The sequence below is a fragment of the Heteronotia binoei genome, chromosome 6 (assembly GCF_032191835.1).
Source record: "Heteronotia binoei isolate CCM8104 ecotype False Entrance Well chromosome 6, APGP_CSIRO_Hbin_v1, whole genome shotgun sequence".
In the NCBI taxonomy this organism is placed as follows: Eukaryota; Metazoa; Chordata; class Lepidosauria; order Squamata; family Gekkonidae; genus Heteronotia; species Heteronotia binoei.
The window spans coordinates 91449466-91467247 of record NC_083228.1 but is presented as its reverse complement, the minus strand read 5'-3'; the positions used below and the strand labels follow the sequence as shown (position 1 = coordinate 91467247).

At 42.0% G+C, this 17782-nt stretch overlaps 1 protein-coding gene across 1 annotated transcript in view; it reads left to right on the top strand.

Annotated features, from left to right (window-relative positions):
• Window positions 1-531: 531 nt before the first annotated feature.
• LOC132574060 (pinopsin-like) overlaps window positions 532-17782 on the top strand; it is a 33559-nt gene continuing 16308 nt past the window's right edge. The window contains exons 1-2 of the mRNA XM_060242170.1: window positions 532-890; window positions 5981-6309. Coding sequence (XP_060098153.1) covers window positions 539-890; window positions 5981-6309 — 681 coding nt within the window. The 5' untranslated portion in view covers window positions 532-538. The remainder of the gene's footprint in view (window positions 891-5980; window positions 6310-17782) is intronic.

Genomic DNA, 17782 nt, shown 5'->3' with positions numbered 1-17782 from the left:
AACATAAATGCTAAAAACTATGCTGAGGCTCTCATTCTTTATTTTCTCCACCCCTAGTCACAATTTATAAAATTAATTGAAAACCTGCTTGAAAAATCAAGATAGTGGTCCTACCCTACAGAGTTTACAAAACACACACCACAACACCAACTCCAGGAGTGTTAAAATCAGAGTTCTCTTCCTCTCTTTCACAAAATCACAATACCTTGTTCTTCTTCCAATATTAGGATGAGTCCCTCTTGTGTACATTTTTCTGATCTAGATTGCACCGGTTACATTTTTTTGTTTCATCCTGTACATGAGACATAAGGAAAATTGAAATCACTGTCTCCTCTTGGCCACACGGTGGAGCACTGTTGAAAGAAATCCTAATAATTCATTGAGAATAGCATTCACCTAGTTTCAAATCATTACATTAAAAAAGAGAAGAGAAATAACACAGTGGACGCTTTTAAAGTATCTTGTTTGTGCTCCTGTGACATCCTCCATTGCCCTTGCAATACTTTGCTGAAGGAGATCTGGAAGGAGCCTGACTGAGATGCTCAGTCCCAGTTGCAGCAGTGCTAACAGCACCTGGTGTAGCAGCAGCAGTAGTCCTCACCGATATGGGCAAGAGCATGCTCTGAGTCCCACTGGTCACCTAATTGCAGCCATCTGTCTTGGCATCATTGGGACTTTAGGCTTCCTGAACAATCTTCTGGTCCTGATACTTTTCTGCCGGAATAAAGTGCTGCGTTCTCCCATTAACTGGCTACTGATAAACATTTCAGTGAGTGACATGCTGGTTTGCATTGTGGGCACCCCTTTCAGCTTTGCGGCCAGCACACAGGGGAGATGGCTCATTGGGCCAGCTGGCTGTGTGTGGTATGGTTTTGTCAATTCCTTGTTTGGTAAGTACCACATTGCTGTCCTGCATGCTTTTTTTCTGCTTTTGTATGGCTCATAGCTTTCCTTGAGCTAGTGCACTCATTGTGACCTATCCAGTAGTGACCAGTCTGTCACGCTTTCAGAAGCTGATTTTATGTAGCTTTGCTCTCCTTACAGCATTGCTTAGGCACTAAGGAATAGCAATAGGCTAGCTTGTTAAAAAGGGGGAGGAACACCAGATACAGTCCCAGTCTTCTGGCAGAGAGTTGGTAAAAGAATCTCATCAATTCCAGTTTTGGGAGAGGAGGGCTTGTTCGTCTTAAAGGTGCCACTGGACTCCTTACTTTAGTGCTGGGACTGTTTATCCTGTCTCTGTCACGGAATAAGAGTTCCCAGAATGGCATGTGTGTAAAGTATATATTGCCCTGGAGGCTACATAGGAAAGGGCTAGGGAACTGCACCCAGTAATTAATGGTTGTGCTTCTATTTACATGAGGAAAGACTATCTCCTCTTCTGCTGTGGGCCATCATGTCTGTCCCCCAAATAACGATTCCCATGCCCTCCTTTGTACCACCCAGACTTAACCCAAATATCATATGAGAATAAATCACAAGTATTGCCCAGTTACATGGGCTCCCAGGGTACACAGACCCTACCCCTCATTTCGCCTGCCAAGTCTTCTACCCAAAGCAAGACTGTGAGACTCTCAAGACTGTCTCTTGGTAAGAGTGACTGCTGTAGTAATACAACTATTGGAACTTCAGGAAAGTGGTTAGAATAGAGTGAAGATGAGTTTCCTTATGTGAGAATCTGGCACTATATGATTATATATATATATATATATATATATATATATATATATATATATATATATATATATATATATATATATATATATATTTGTGGGCAGATTAAATTTGATCTGACTGGGTGAATAACAAAAAGACAGAAAGTTTTTACTCTGGGTTTGTGTGTGTAATGAATAAATGGGAAAAGAACAGAAGGACATGAATGTGGTTTAAAATGGTCAAGAGTATTTAGCACAGGCAAAGAATGGTGTAGAACATAGGGTAGAGGAAGTAATAGGAATATGTATATCTGGGCTGGCAAGCTACGGTGAAACCATAATGAAGTTCAGTATGACTGTATCTATAAAGTCAGTATAGGATATATGCTAGGGGTTGAGATTCACCTCTGCGAAACTGCAACTAATACTAATAATTCTTAGGAAATAGTACAAATATATCTTTCAAATTTGTTTTTAAAAAGATAAATTAACCATAGATGGGAAATATAGGAACTATAATAGCCATATAATTGATTTTATAAATATGTAGAATACTATGTGCAATTTTGGTCACCATATCTGAAAAGGGATATTTCAAAGCCCAAAAAAGTATAGAAGAGGGCAACCAAGATGTCCTATGAGAAAAGCCTAGTCTGGGACTTTTCAATTTAAAAAAAAAAAAGATGACTAAGAGGGGATGTGATAGAGGTTATGTATGGTATAGAGAGAGTGGACAGAGAGAATTCTCTCTGTCTCTTTCCAGAAACTAGAACTCAAGGGCATCCAATGAAGCTGATAGGCAGTAGATTCAGGGTGGCCAAAAGGAAATACTTCTTTACACAGTGGGTAAATTTAGACATGAAATGTAAATGTTCGGTGTCTCCTCCTAGAATTTGGCCTGATGTGAAATTGCCACAGTTTTTGCCACAGTGTTCTTGGAACTCTCATGATCATTTCTACTCCCTTAGTGCAGCTCATCAGGGAAGGAAAGACATCATGGAATTTGCCAGCCAATTCTGGAATAAGGGGCTGAGATTCTAGCTGCTGTGATGTATGCTTAAGATGTAATTACAGAACTGTATGCTTAAGTTGTAATGACAGAAATGACAGATGTAATGAACCAGGAGGTCTCCAGTTTGAACCTGCTTATTAGGCAAGCCACTTTTTTAACCTCAGTCCTCCACCTACAATGTGGAGATAGCTTTCCTTACTGAGTCAATGTAAGGATTACAACAAGATTTTGTGTGTGGAGCACATTGAACTCCCACTAATCGCTATTATGAGTTCCCATTCCCCAAGGAAAGTGCCATAAGCAGGTCCTCAGTTGCTGCTGTATGGTGGTTCTAGAGAGACTCCAGGGAACAGATTCTGGGTGAACTATGAACTAGAGTTTTTCTAGACTACCAAAATTTGCAGTGCTTTATTTAAATTTTAGAATCTATTTTAGTCTTTTTGCCTTAAAAAATAGCTGTTAGGAAACAAGTTGTTTTGGACTCAACTCATGAAAAAGAACTGTTTTTTCATCCCTGCCTTACTAGATCCCCTCTACCCAGGTGGCTGGTGGACACTGAAATTATCCATTAACTTGGATATTGTATTGTCTTTCTGATTGTTTTAATTGCATTTTAATTTTGTTTCAATCTTACTATGCACTGTATTTGCCCCTGCTGTAAGCCACCCTGAGCCCTGCCTGCAAGAAAGGGTGGCCTAGCAAATTGAATGTAATAAATAAGTTGTGTGTTTGTAAGTTACCTGTATCAAGCAGGTAACTTATGATTTAGTGAGGGCAGGGGAGATTTAGGTCTTGTGGTTGAAATACGATTTACTCAAGGCTGTATTGACTTTGCTGCATCCACCTTGGAGCCGCTGGAAACATCTCCATACCAGAAGATGGTTGAAATGAATTGGTTTCTAGAATGTTCTGGAAATGCCATTTTACTTGTATTTGATTTGGTGAACAAACAAATTTTATGCCTCCTGATCAGAGTTCTTCAGCCTAGAACAGATGAAGAAGATGGCTTGACACATCCTGACTCCATGTTACAGATAGGGGTGTAGCCAAAAATTTTTTGGTGGTGAGGCATTGAGAAATCGTCTGGGGGCAGGGGAGCTGTGGGAATGAGAGAGAGAAAAATAAGAGTTTTGGAAGCTGCTGATAGAACAGTTCTTCCACCTGCAGCCCTCGTGACTCTATTAGCTTCCTTGTCTTCATGAATCAAGAAGGAGGGAATCTCCAACTCTCTCTCTCTTTTGCAAATTTATTTTATTTCACATTTATAAAAACCTATTTTATTTCCTGCCTGGAAAAAAGAAAATGAGACTGAAGCTTCCCTGACTGTACTCAGGGTCATTTTGGAAACCCCATGTATATCTGACATCCTCCTCCTCCTCCTCATCATCATGCTTTCTAAGTATTTTCTTTGAATTTGATTTTTTTTTTTAAAAAAAATTATCTGTGGGGATGGCACTTGTTCATGGGGGCATTGCCCCCAAATGCCCCTGTGGCTACAGGCCTGATTATAGAGTATCTGAGAGCAGGGTTCTAAAAAGACGTCTGTCCTTTGCGTTGCAATCCTAAACAAAGTTACACCCTTCTAAGTCCATTAAAGTCACCGAAGCAGGGGAACTGCAAGGACTTGCAGAGGTCGCTTCATGTTTGCCTGTATCCCTGTATCATCTCTCTCTCTCTCTCTCAACCTGGCAGTCCTGTATCTTCTCCCAGCTTCCTTCTTTCCTTCTCACTCTTAAACCAATCTGCATTTTATCTGCTCCTCTAGTCTTCTGCTTTAATTACTATAGTGGTTAAGTGTGCAAACTCTTATCTGGGAGAACTGGGTTTGATTCCTCACACCTGCACCTGTTGGAATAGGCTTGGGTCAGCCATAGCTCTTCTCAGCCCCACCCACCTCACAGGGTGTCTGTTGTGGGGGGAGAATATATAGGGGATTGATAGCTGCTCTGAGACTCTGATTCAGAGAGAAGGGCAGAGTATAAATCTGTGGTCTTCTTTTTTATTTACTTCATTTATACACCACCTTTCTCCCCAATGGGGACTCAAAGCAGCTTACATCATTCTCTTCTGTTCTCCATTTTGTCATCAAAACAACCCTCAGAGGTAGATTAAGTATGAGAGAGTGACTGGCCCAAGGTCATGCAGCAAGCTTCTGTGGCACAGTAGGGATCTGAATGTGGGTCTCTCAGATGCTAGGCTGACACTCTTATGTACTACACTACACTGGTTCTGAACTTTTCCCCCTTTCCTCCTCCTAGCAGCCTTTCTCTGGGAAAGTTCTGGTAAAACTGCAAAATTCATGTGGTAGTGAGTTGCTCCCCGTGCAAGTTGTGTGAAGGCTGCCACTGGGCCCATGTAAGTTGTGTGGCATCAAGTTATAGCCACCACCATACTTGGGTGAGCTGCACATATTGTTATGCTAGCAAGTAATGTAGTGGTTGCTGTTGGGCCTTGCCATGATGATTCATCCCTCCAGGGCAGGAAGGAGGGGAGCAGGGATGAACTGGGAGGCCAAAATAGCCCTGGAAAGGGATCTGACCCAGGCCTGTAGCAAGAAATTTGGGGGGGGGGGGCACTGAGGGGGTGTAATGGACTTTATTGGACTCAGACTCTCAGAGCAGGACTCTGGCTGCTGACTACACTCTGAGTCCCTTCTCTTCTCTCTTCTTTCTTCTTCCTCCTTCCGAACCAAGGACAAGGAAGCTGATGGCACGGCAGCTACCCAACCAAAATTTGTAGTTAATGGGGCAAGACTAGAGTGGGGGTACAGCAAATAAATAGGGGGTGCATCAAAATTGATAGTGGGCACCACCTGTGCTGCCCCTTCACTGGCTAAGGCCCTGATCTGGCCCCTCCCCAATGCCTTTTACTTACAAAAAACAAGGCTGCCAGTATTGTTGTAGTTGCTTAGTAATCCCAGAGTGGCCTCTAATATCTTAGAGGAAATTCATTCCTTAAACTTACAAGTGCTGCCTTCATTATGACTACTTAAAATTTCACTTTTTAAAAGATTTCACATAGTTCTGCAACTCTGGGGCTTGTTTTAGGTTTGTGGAAAGAACCAACTTGTATGTTCATGGCTGCAGTCTCTGGATTTAAGTATCAAATTCTCATTGGAGAGAGGAGACAGTGGAGGATTGGTATGAAGCCTGATATGTCAGGAAAGGAATTGGTATTGAAGTGAGGCTCATAGGTCAGGTCCCACTTTCTGTCATTCATTTTCCTATGTTCTACTACTAAGTATTAATTATAAGATGCATTTGCTAGCTTAAACTTTATATTCTCCATTTTAAAATATGCTGTTACTTTGCAGGTACAGTGTCACTTGTTTCCTTGGCTGTGCTTTCATATGAACGATATTGCACAATGAAGAGAACAGTAGAAGCAGATGCCACCACCTACAAGAAAGTATGGTTGGGGATCTTTGTTTCCTGGATGTACTCTTTAGTCTGGACTTCACCACCTCTGTTTGGATGGAGTAGCTATGGACCAGAAGGACCAGGCACAACATGTTCAATAAACTGGCATTCGAGGGATGCCAACAGTGTGTCTTACATAATTTGCCTCTTCCTATTTTGCCTTGTCATTCCTTTTTCCATTATTGTTTACTGCTATGGGAGGCTTCTTTGTGTCATAAAGCAGGTAAGAGGACTTTTCATTTATCCTGTCAATGTCAATGGGAGGCTAATGTAACAGCTCTAGATGAATATGATGGGGATAAATGATAATGACTTGATCAAGGTCATATAATGGCAGGAGCTCAGTTAACTTCCTGACTGACACAAATGAACAAGAAACAAGAACACAGAGAAGAAAACAATGAGGAGAATGGTTAAATCTAAAACATTAAGATTTTTAAAAGTATTTAAATAACCTTAGGAATATCCAGATAATTTGAGCACGAGCAGTTGGACTTTTGTCTTTAAATGTATAAACATGCTGCTGTTTTTGAACTCAATATACTCAATATACCAGTGCCAGGAGACAACATCAGAGAAAACCCTTAGCTTCTGTGCCCTGCTTGTTTGGCCTTAGAGGGCAGTTGGTTGACCATTGTGTGATATCATATGCCAGACTAAATGCACTACTGGTCTGATCTAGCAGATTTGATTAATATTCTTATGTTCCTAGAGGGTGGGGAAAAGTTTAGGAAATGTCTTATCTCACCAGTGGAATTCTAGCAGGAGCTCCTTTGCATATTAGGCCACACATCCCTGATGAAGCCAATCCTCCAAGAGCTTACAAAAAAGAACCTTGTAAGCTCTTGGAGGATTGGCTACATCAGAGGTGTGAGGCCTAATATGCAAAGGAGCTCCTGCTAGAATTCTGCCCCTGTCTAATCTTATATTTCAGTCAAGTTGGGCATAATGCAATGATTTAAATTTTCACTGTCTGAATAATTAAAACCAGCATGTTCCCTCATTGGGAAGTTAATATGGCCTGTAGGACTCTCAGACAATGGAAGCCCAATGGAATGATGCCTTCGGACAATGTACTCTCCAATATGGATACATATGGTCTACATTCATCATTATACTAACAAAATATAAAAGGAATATAATTAAATTTTCAGACAAGTAACCTAGCTTTCCATCCCCCCACTCCCCATGCACATGACCATATAATTTGTTTTACGTTTGTATGTTAACATAGTTTGTTTACAGTAATTTTCCCTATTGCATGTAAACTTTTGTGTGCTAGAAGCACACTTCATTAGACAATAGGGTAGAATGGCAAGCAGTCCTAAATATAGAGAAAGTTGTTGTTGCAGCCCAGTCAACATAAACAATCGCCAGACCTCAACTTGTGATTCTTTTAATCTGCTAAAAACATTTCCATGATTTTGCATACTAATTCACTGCCCACTTTCTCTGTATCTACTTGCCATTCCACCTTATTGTCTGATGAAATGTGCTGATGAAGTAGCTGATGAAGTATTGTCTGATGAAGTAGCACACGATAGCTTTCATTCTGAATAAAACTTTGTTGGTCTTAAAGGTGCACCTTGACTCATGCTTTGTTCTACTGCTTCAGACCAAACAGTTGCCCACCTGGATCTTTTCCCTATTGCATGTTGATAATAGCAGCATTCTCCATTCAAAGCCAAGTGTACCACCATAACATATAGCCACCAAAAAAATGCTGGGTGTTCTTATGCTTGCTATTATAATCAGATGCATGTTAATTGCTCAACTTGGAGGCTCTCTCTTTAAACACAGACACAGTACAGTCCAAGAAATCATCAGCATGGATAAATGTGAACTGACACTGGAATCATATAAAACACAGAGTGAAACAACAGTTAAACCTAACAAAAACTTGATTAAAGCAACAAATCAGCCAGCCAAATGTTTGCAGTATTTGGTAGACTTTAGACTCCCTACAAGGGAAAAATAACATAGAACCTACTCAGAGGTAGAGCAAGTGTGGTAAAAATCTTGTTCCTTAAAACATTCTTTCACTTTCTGCAGTGAAGGAAAGCAGAGCAGGGCCTACAGGGACTGGCCTGTAGAAAGTGTGAAATCATTTATATTTTGTCCTGTTACCTCTGGGGCTGCAGCATTTAAGTGGTTTAACCTGTTTGAAACTTTGCCCTGTAGGGTTGTTATAGTGATTTAAGTGCTGCAATAGGAAATATATTGTTACTGTGCAGTTGGTAAATATATTACATCCTGATTGCTAGCATCATTTTGCTATAAATCAGTAGAAGAACACAGATGAGTGAATGCTTTCCTGTATTGTCTCTGGCTCTTGTCATCAAGGGAAGCAGTGACCTCATTTTGACTGCAAAAAGGCCAATTTACTTTGAACTACTGATATATTTCCAAGTGCCATTGTGGCAGAATTGCAAGCTGCAGCCAGTGCCATACAGTGGCCGTGTATGAAGACAATTGCTTGGTGACAAAATTGTGGATTTAAGACAGTGCTGGGATTTGGCACAAGTCCCTTTTAAGGTGGCAGCTTCTTCCACATTTTCACTCCTATGTGAAATCAGATCACTCAGCCTTTCTAGGAAATGACCCATTATATATAAGTAGAGAACGAAGTATGTTCCAGCTGTGCGGCCTTATTTTCTTGCCAATAGCAATTATAGCTTTCAGTCTTCTGCTCAAATGCCAAATGTTCTGTGTGGAAGGGTGATATTTGTTCTTAGAGCTGCTAGCAAAAAACTTCAGACGTAAATCAACACAGTTAATCAATAACCAATTTTAGCTGAAGGAAAGCAATTTGCGACTATGTGTTGAACTATATCTGTCAAAGTGCTTAAGTCTTAACAGGGCATGTGGGCTACAAATGTAGAGGTACCACTAAACTCTCTGTGGAGAGCTTCACTATGTGCTGGATGATATTGTTAAAGCTGTAAACTGTCTGAACCAGTGGTAAAACTTGATTCTGTAATATACAAAATATTTTTCATTAATAAAAGTAGGGTCACCACATCTGGCTGGGTTGCTAAGGCAAACTCAAAACAGTGCTCAAAGCCCAGTGAGTTTAGTGAGAGTCCAGAAGCCATTTTGGTTGTTTGCAGCCTCTTAAGTCATTGGGGGTGGGGGATGTTTTTCCACAGTTTAGGAGTTAAGGGAACATTGGATTCTATCACATGATTGGGTCCACTGAGTTGCTGTGTTATCCACAGGGGTAAAGGGGAGACAGCAAAATTATAAGCTGAAGAAATAAATAGATTAGATATATTGATATATCAGTAATATATGAAATGCTGTTACCATGGAGGAACTGTGTTGTTCATCTCTTCATAGCACTACCTATTTGGTTCCTATGATATACTCAAACCTACAGCCACACAATTCTTGTCATAGCAAGCAAAGTAGGAAACGAAGGTCTGGATTTCATTTTTTCATCAACAGAAGTATTATTTTTCAAGTACTAGGAAAACAATGAAGTATTACCTTTGGTGAAACCTCTTGATAACAACTGCACATTGATTCTGCTAAACAACCAAAGTGCTGTTCCTGCCTCCCACAACCCTTTCAAACTCTCACTTTTTATTTTTTTCGCAGCCATTAGTAGACAATCAGTCTTAACTTTAAAGCATCAAATGTGTGATGCAAACATACAAGAGGATTTGGTTTTGAAAATGTTATGTCAGTGACTCATTACTACATGGTATTTGAATATGTTATGTTAGTGACTCATTACTACATGGTTTATAGATCCAGGTGGGCAGCCGTGTTGGTCTGAAGTGGTAGAACAAAGTAGGAGTCAAGTAGCACCATTCCTTCGTCTGAAGAAGTATGCGTGCATATGAAAGCTTACATTCTGAATAAAATATTGATGGTCTTAAAGGTGCTACTGGACACCTACTTTGTTCTACATGGTTTATAGTTTGAATTTTATCTACCACAGATAGTGTGACTCAGATGAGCTCCTTTTGGAATACAAAGCTACCTTCTATAAATTCAGACCTTTAGTCCATCTGGAGCAGAACTGTTTGCAGTTGGCAGTCCAGTCTCAGGAGGAGATGAGTTTTTCTTAATGGCCCCTGCTCAAGAACTTTTCAATTGGTTAAAAGTTAAAAGTTAACTTTTAAGATTGGAAGGTCATGGAAACAAATTCGGCTGGCACGCTTATATGTACTATGGGAAGAAAAAGATGGATGTTTTTTTCTCTTACCATTACATAAGAAGTAATTTGCTAAATATCTGGATGAAGTATAAGAAATATGGCGAGAGAAAACCACTATGGATAGTGGCTGCAGAAGTAATAAAAATAACAGCTGAGCTAGGAGAGGGGAAAATGGATGTCATACAATCAATTATTAAAAATACAAAGCGGTAAAATAGAGTTGAAAACTGCTGAGGAACTGAATTACAAGTATGGTTGGTTTCAACTGCAACAAATAAAGAGTTTACATAAGAACATAAGAGAAGCCATGTTGGATCAGGCCAATGGCCCATCCAGTCCAACACTCTGTGTCACACAGTAGCAAAACATTTTATATACACATACACTGTGGCTAATAGCCACTGATGGACCTGTGCTCCATATTTTTATCTAAACCCCTCTTGAAGGTGGCTATACTTGTGGCTGCCACCACCTCCTGTGGCAGTGAATTCCACATGTTAATCACCCTTTGGGTGAAGAAGTACTTCCTTATATCCGTTTTAACCTGTCTGCTCAGCAATTTCATCGAATGCCCACGAGTTCTTGTATTGTGAGAAAGGGAGAAAAGTACTTCTTTCTCTACTTTCTCCATCCCATGCATTATCTTGTAAACCTCTATCATGTCACCCCGCAGTCGACGTTTCTCCAAGCTAAAGAGTCCCAAGCGTTTCAACCTTTCTTCATAGGGAAAGTGCTCCAGCCCTTTAATCATTCTAGTTGCCCTTCTCTGGACTTTCTCCAATGCTATAATATCCTTTTTGAGGTGCGGCTACCAGAACTGCACACAGTACTCCAAATGAGACCGCACCATTGATTTATACAGGGGCATTATGATACTGGCTGATTTGTTTTCAATTCCCTTCCTAATAATTCCCAGCATGGCGTTGGCCTTTTTTATTCAAACGCACACTGTCTTGACATTTTCAGTGAGTTTTCTACCACGACCCCAAGATCTCTCTCTTGGTCAGTCTCTGCCAGTTCACACCCCATCAACTTGTATTTGTAGCTGGGATTCTTGGCCCCAATGTGCATTACTTTGCACTTGGCCACATTGAACCGCATCTGCCACCTTGACGCCCACTCACCCAGCCTCAACAGATCCCTTTGGAGATCCTCACAATCCTCTCTGGTTCTCACCACCCTGAACAATTTAGTGTCATCCGCAAACTTGGCCACTTCACTGCTCACTCCCAACTCTAAATCATTTATGAACAAGTGGAAAGTGATGGAAGTTTGGTGGAAAGTGATATCAAAACTGAAGGAATAAGACAAGAACAAACGGAAATGGAAAAAATTCTGCTTGGAGATAATGAAAAATTAATTTCGAAAATGTATAAGTTACTTTTAAAATGGTTTACGGAAGATGAAATAGTGAAATCTCCAATGATTAAGTGGGCAATTAGTGTAAATAAAGAAATACAGATGGATATGTGGGAATATTTGTGGAAGAACTCTATGAAACTCTCAACATGTCAGAGTATTAAAGAAAACTGTTTTAAGATGATGTATAGATGGTATATGACTCCTAAAAAGTTGGCAAAGATGAATAACAAGATACCGGACAGATGTTGAAAATGTAAAAAACATGAAGGTTCTTTCTACTATATGTTGTGGAAGCAAGAAAAAATACCAGAGAAATGGGATTGGATTGTAAAAGTTATGACATGGAGTGAAATGGACAAGCTAACAAGAACCGCAAGAGACTATGATTTAGAAGTATTTAAGATGGAGTGGAAGAAGTTCAGAAGATACGTAGAAAAAGAGTGGAAAATAAAAGGACATTGGACAATTTTTGATAATGACTAAGTATCAGAGGGAGGAGGATATGAATTTTGGTTCTTATTAATTAAGGGTACCTTTAATAATAATGTTTTAAATATAGTACACCGGCGGGGGTCAAGTAATGGGGGGAGGGGTAGGTAGAAAGTAATATATAGGATAGAGGAAAAAAGTAGTTATTAATGATGCAAGAAATTGAATATACTACCATATGTTGCTAATAAAATTGGTTGAAAAAAAAAGAACTTTTCAATTGGTGATGGCAAGGATTGAATCTGGGCTTTCTTCATGAAAAACATGTGCTTTATCACTAAGCTGTGCCCCCCCCCACCCTTGTATGCAACTTTACATAGGTCCACTCAGTATTAGGTGAATACGTTAAGATCTTCAGCTGAGCCCCTGATGTGCAACTATCTCCTTTGACAGATAAGAGAAAAGGGCTTTTTCAGTTATGGTGCCCACTTCGGAATTTCTGTCTCTTGGATATTAACTTGCAGCTAAATTTTACTTTCTGGCATTCAGTTAAAACTTATTTATTTTTCCAGGCTTTTATTAATCTTCTTTATTTCTCTCTGCCTGATGATGAATAGTAATAACCATTTTATATGTTGCTACTAGGGTGGCCATAATGTCTGAAGGTCAGCCAGGAACACCTTTGAGGGGGGGGGGGAGTAGGGGCGCGCGCACGCCGCCAGAAACAGGAAGTGACGTCACTTCCGGTGATGTCACTTCCGGTGATGTCGTGCCGCCACCGGAAACAGGAAGTGACATCACTTCCTGTGACATCATTTCCCCCACGCCACCTGCTGGAAACAGGAAGTGGCACCACTTCCTGTGACATCATTTCCCCCGTGCCACCTGCCGGAAGCAGGAAGTGACATCACTTCCTGTGACATCATTTCCCCCAAATGCCACTGCCGGAAACAGGAAGTGACTTCACAGCACTTCCTGTGACGTCCCCAAAAATCCCCCAAATATCACCGCCGGAAACACCAAGATTATTTATAGAGAGGGAAAGGGGGAAGTAAAGTTAAATGAAACTCTTTTTTTACTTTTTTCAAAGTGAGAAGACTAGAGAGAACGGGTTCCATGCTGAGAAGCCAGTCAGATTCCAGTGAGATTCCAGTGAGACTGTGCTGCATAATGCAGCCTATTTATTTTGTCCTGTTGGCTCTGTTGGCTCTATCTGCGCCACCTTCATCACTTTTGAGGTGTGGATCCCCCAGTGGGGTGGTCTCCCGACTCCCTCCGCCAGCTGTTTCTGATAGCCCTGCGCCCCCTCTTTCATTTGATATGTGTCCCGTGCGGGTGCCACCCTCCCGCCGGGAGATGCCGCAAAATGAGCCCCCTTGAGGCTTATGGCGGCAGGGCTCGGGGGAAGCGAGCTAGACTGCTGTTCTTTTGAGGGGTTATAGAGTGTTTCGAGCCCGTCCCTGTGGCATCGGTCCCATCGTTGTGGGACCCAGGGGGCCGGCACAGCGGCATGCCGAAGCAGCCTGTCACTAATAACACAGGTCGAGATGCAGGACAGGAACCCAGAAGTGACCGACAGGCTGCTTCAGCGTGCCGCTGCGGCCTCCGCTGGTCGGCGCTGGTCGCTAGAGGCCCTCCAGAGTCTCTGGAGGGCCTCCAGGGACCAGCGCCGGCCTCCTCGCGGCCTCTCCGCGGGCTCCGCTGGTCGCTGGAGGCTTTCCAGAGTCTCTGGAGGGTTTCCAGAGTCTCTGGAGGGTTTCCAGCGACCAGCGGAGGCCCCGGAGAGGCCTCCGCTGGTCGGCGCTGGTCGCTGGAGGCCCTCCAGAGTCTCTGGAGGGCCTCCAGCAACCAGCGGAGGCCGCGGAGAGGCCTCCGCTGGTCGGCGCTGGTCGCTGGAGGCCCTCCAGAGTCTCTGGAGGGCCTCCAGGGACCAGCGCCGGCCGCTCTGCGGCCTCTCCGCGGCCTCCGCCACCGGGCCCTGCGCGCAGGCGGGGAAGGCGGCGAGTGAGGGAGGGAGCGTCCCTGCGCATGCTCAACGGCCCTGCGCACGTGCAGGGACGCTCCCTCCCTCCCTCTCCGCCTTCCCCGCCGGAGCCCGCAGCCCACCGCCTGCGGGGCTGGCTAAACCGGGACCTCTAATGGTCCCGGTATAGCCAGTCCGGGACGCAGGAATAGGGGGCCAGAACCGGGACATTCCCGGGTGCCCGGGACGGTGTGGCCACCCTAGTTGCTACTGACTTAAATAAATAAGCCAATATATGCATGTTTGTACATCATGAAAGACTATAGTAAAAATAAATTGTGACTTATAAGTTCAGACCATGTTTTCAGGTCCTGGTTTAACTAAGGCTGTTAGGTCTTCTGCTCTAGTGGGAGACTTCCCACTGGCAGCCCTTGACCCCCTGCTGTTGCTCAGTAGGGTGGTGAGCAGTGTTCCCTCTAAGCCGAGTTGGCGTGAGCTTGGAAGGATGGCCCCAGAGCACACTAATTTATGCAGTAGCTCACAACTTGAATGCCAGTTGCTCACGAAGTAGAATTTCTGCTCACAAGACTCCACAGCTTAGAGGGAACATTGATGGTGAGAAAAATTGCCAGAAAAGCGGCATTGGTCCTCTGCACAAATCTCATGGATTTTTTAAAAAATATATTTTACCATGTTACTGTTAATACTGTTATTCTGAAAATGTCTAAAATAAAAAACGTTTAAAAGTCTCAATATTTTTGAAGAGTTCTGTGATCCTCAAGAACATCTTCTAGGCAGGTGCGAGAGGCTGCAGTGAAAGAAGAGACAATAGGAAAGCCCCACAGTGCAAGCGGTACTTCACAAATGGTTCTTTGAATACATGTCAATATTTAGAGTAATTGAGATTTGTTAATTGAATCAGCAAGTAATAATAATAATAATAATAATAATAATAATAATAATAATTTTTATTTGTATCCCGCCCTCCCCGCCGAAGCAGGCTCAGGGTGGCTAACAGGACATGGTATACACCATGATTTTGCATAAAACAATTTTAAAATACAGTTAATAAATACATTTAAAAACAATTACATAAAAATTTAAAACTACAATAAATTAAGGTGCTATATTCAATAGATGTATTCCGATGGCTAGATGTCGCTTTCAGGGTTCCTTATAAGCTTGCAGAAAGAGGGTGGTTTTGCAAGCCCTGTGGAACTGATTAAAGTCCCGCAGGGCTTACACTTCCTCCGGTAGTTGATTCCACCAGTGGGGGGCCATTATAGAGAAGGCTTGTTATTTTCAGTTTGGCCTCCTTTGGTCCAGGGATCCTTAAAAGGCTTTGGGAGCTAGATCTTAGTGCTCTCTGGGGAACATGTGGAGAGAGGCGGTCCCTAAGGTAGGCAGGTCCTCGGCCATATAGGGCTTTAAAGGTAATGACCAGCACCTTGTAGCGAACTCGGAATATAATTGGAAGCCAGTGCAGTTCCTTCAGCCCAGGCCGCACATGTTCCCACCGAGGTAAAACAACTAAGTGGTCATTTGATTTGACCTTGAATTAGATGAACCCCAAGTATTTCTGCTTAATCGTTTTACTGATAGTCACAGTGACTCTTTTATTTGGATGTGTAAAATGCAGGGCCAGATCTACGGGGGGGGGGGGTGTGGTGGTGGTGGTCAGAGGGGGTGTTTTGCCCCCGGCGCTGCCATTTTTTTGTTTTGCCCCCCCCCCCCAAAAAATATGTAGATCTAGCCCTGGTAACATGTGCTTAAACCATCCTGACACAAATTACTATCAGTTCTAAAAACTGGCAGCTAGAAATTATAGTTTGATTTTCCTAGTCAGAGAAAGTAGCCCAAGTTAATGATTACTTACAAAATTTATGCAGCAGCAGCAAGAGTTTTTTTGCCATTTAAAGGGAATTGAAGCTTTTATTTAAACAAAAAAAAAGATTTTAAACTAATCTCCAGTTTCAAAATCTATTGTACTTCGGGGCCAACTGTGATGCCCTGAAATCATGTTGCATTCTTAATTAAATGTGGGGGGGGCATAATTAAAACATTTTCCATCTCATAGTAAGCTATGTTTACAGGAGCATTGCTAAGCATTTGACTTAAAATTATGCATATTGTTAAATAAGAAATTCTCTTAGGGAAAGTAAGATTAATTTTGGCTTTACCAGCAGACTGTATTGGTGCTGCATTTGTATGACTTCAAAGGACTCCTGAAAAGCAAAGATATTGTGTTTAATTCTTGCTCCCATTATTATAATCTCCCTCCTAGTTGCACCATAGCAAAACTGGGATCTACAAAAGGTATGCAGAACTAGTGTAAGTACTGAAAGCCTACATTTGAAAAACAAAAAAATTATAGCAATTTGAAATATGGAACTTGGGAGTAATTTGAAATGTGGAAATTAACTGAATATCTCATAAATAGGTTTTGTTTTTAAGAAGCTTACCAGACTTTTGCAGCCCAACTAAAGAATATAAATGATAGTATAAAAGCATTGCTTATACTCCTTTATATTGCCATGTGGAGAGTGGGGTAGGGCAGTGGCTCTCTAGTATTTCAGGTGGAGGTCTTTCACATCACCTACTACTTGTTTCTGTTTTTTTAGCTGGAAATGCCAGGGGTTGAACCTGGGACCTTCTGCATGCCAAGCAGATGCTATACTACTGAATGAGAGCCCCTCCCCCAAAACATACTGGACAACTCCTGGATCTACTGGGCCAGCTGAGTCATGGTCACAGGCTAAAGTCTGCACCTCTGTTCATTGTCCCTGGCCTTTAATATCTGCAACCCAGAGTGGAAACGGAAGTTCAGCCTTAATCACATACAGCTAGCAGAGATGTGCCCAAGAATGCCCCTCCCTCACTATCTCATTCTGCTGGCAGGCAACTGAAATGCTAATCAGTGACAGACACTTCTATTCATCCCCCAGAATTTATACTTATCAGAATATACAAGGTTTTTTTTTTAATGTTGTTGTTGTTTGAGCCTTTTCCTTACACCCATATGTGCAGCTGGTAGGGTTGCCAGGTCCCTCTTGGCAACCAGTGGGGGATGGGGGACTTAAGTGTAGAAAGAAGGCCTAGGCCATTTCTGGCATCACATAGGAAGTGGCGTCATCACACCAGCAACCTCGTAAAACTGGCTTCTTTTGTAGAGATTTCGTCCAAATATCAGAGCATCACCTGGAAGTCACTGGCATGATAATGTCACTTCCTGTATGATTCTGGTGATGTGGCCTAGGTCGTCTTCTTTCTTCTGGTAAGAATCTCCCTGCTAGCCAGTTGATTGGTGGCTGAGGGGCAAGTTCTGGTGGTGGGGAACACCCATCTACACTGGACAGAGTATCTGGCAAGCCAAGTTGTTGGTGTTCCTAATTCCTTTGTTCTTTTAAGACATTTTAATTAATTCTTCTAAGTAGAAGCTGATGCCTTTTTCTATCTAGTGCTTTCTGCTGGTGACAGCATTAAAGAGAAATTACTTCTCTATTGCACCTGAAACTGTTAATTCACATTAAACTCAGTTATGATAATTTGGTTCTTATTGACTCCAAGATGTAATATTTTTGTGTAATTTTTTGCTGACAAAATCTTTCAGATCCACTTTGATTAGGGTGCCAGTTTGTCAAGAACAGACTGGTACAGTGCCTAGAAATGCATTTCCCTCCCAGCTGCCTTTGATGTATAAACTGTCTCCTCTCTTAGGGGAATCTGACCACATTGATCCATGCTTGAGTAATCTCAGTACTTGACTATTGTAACACA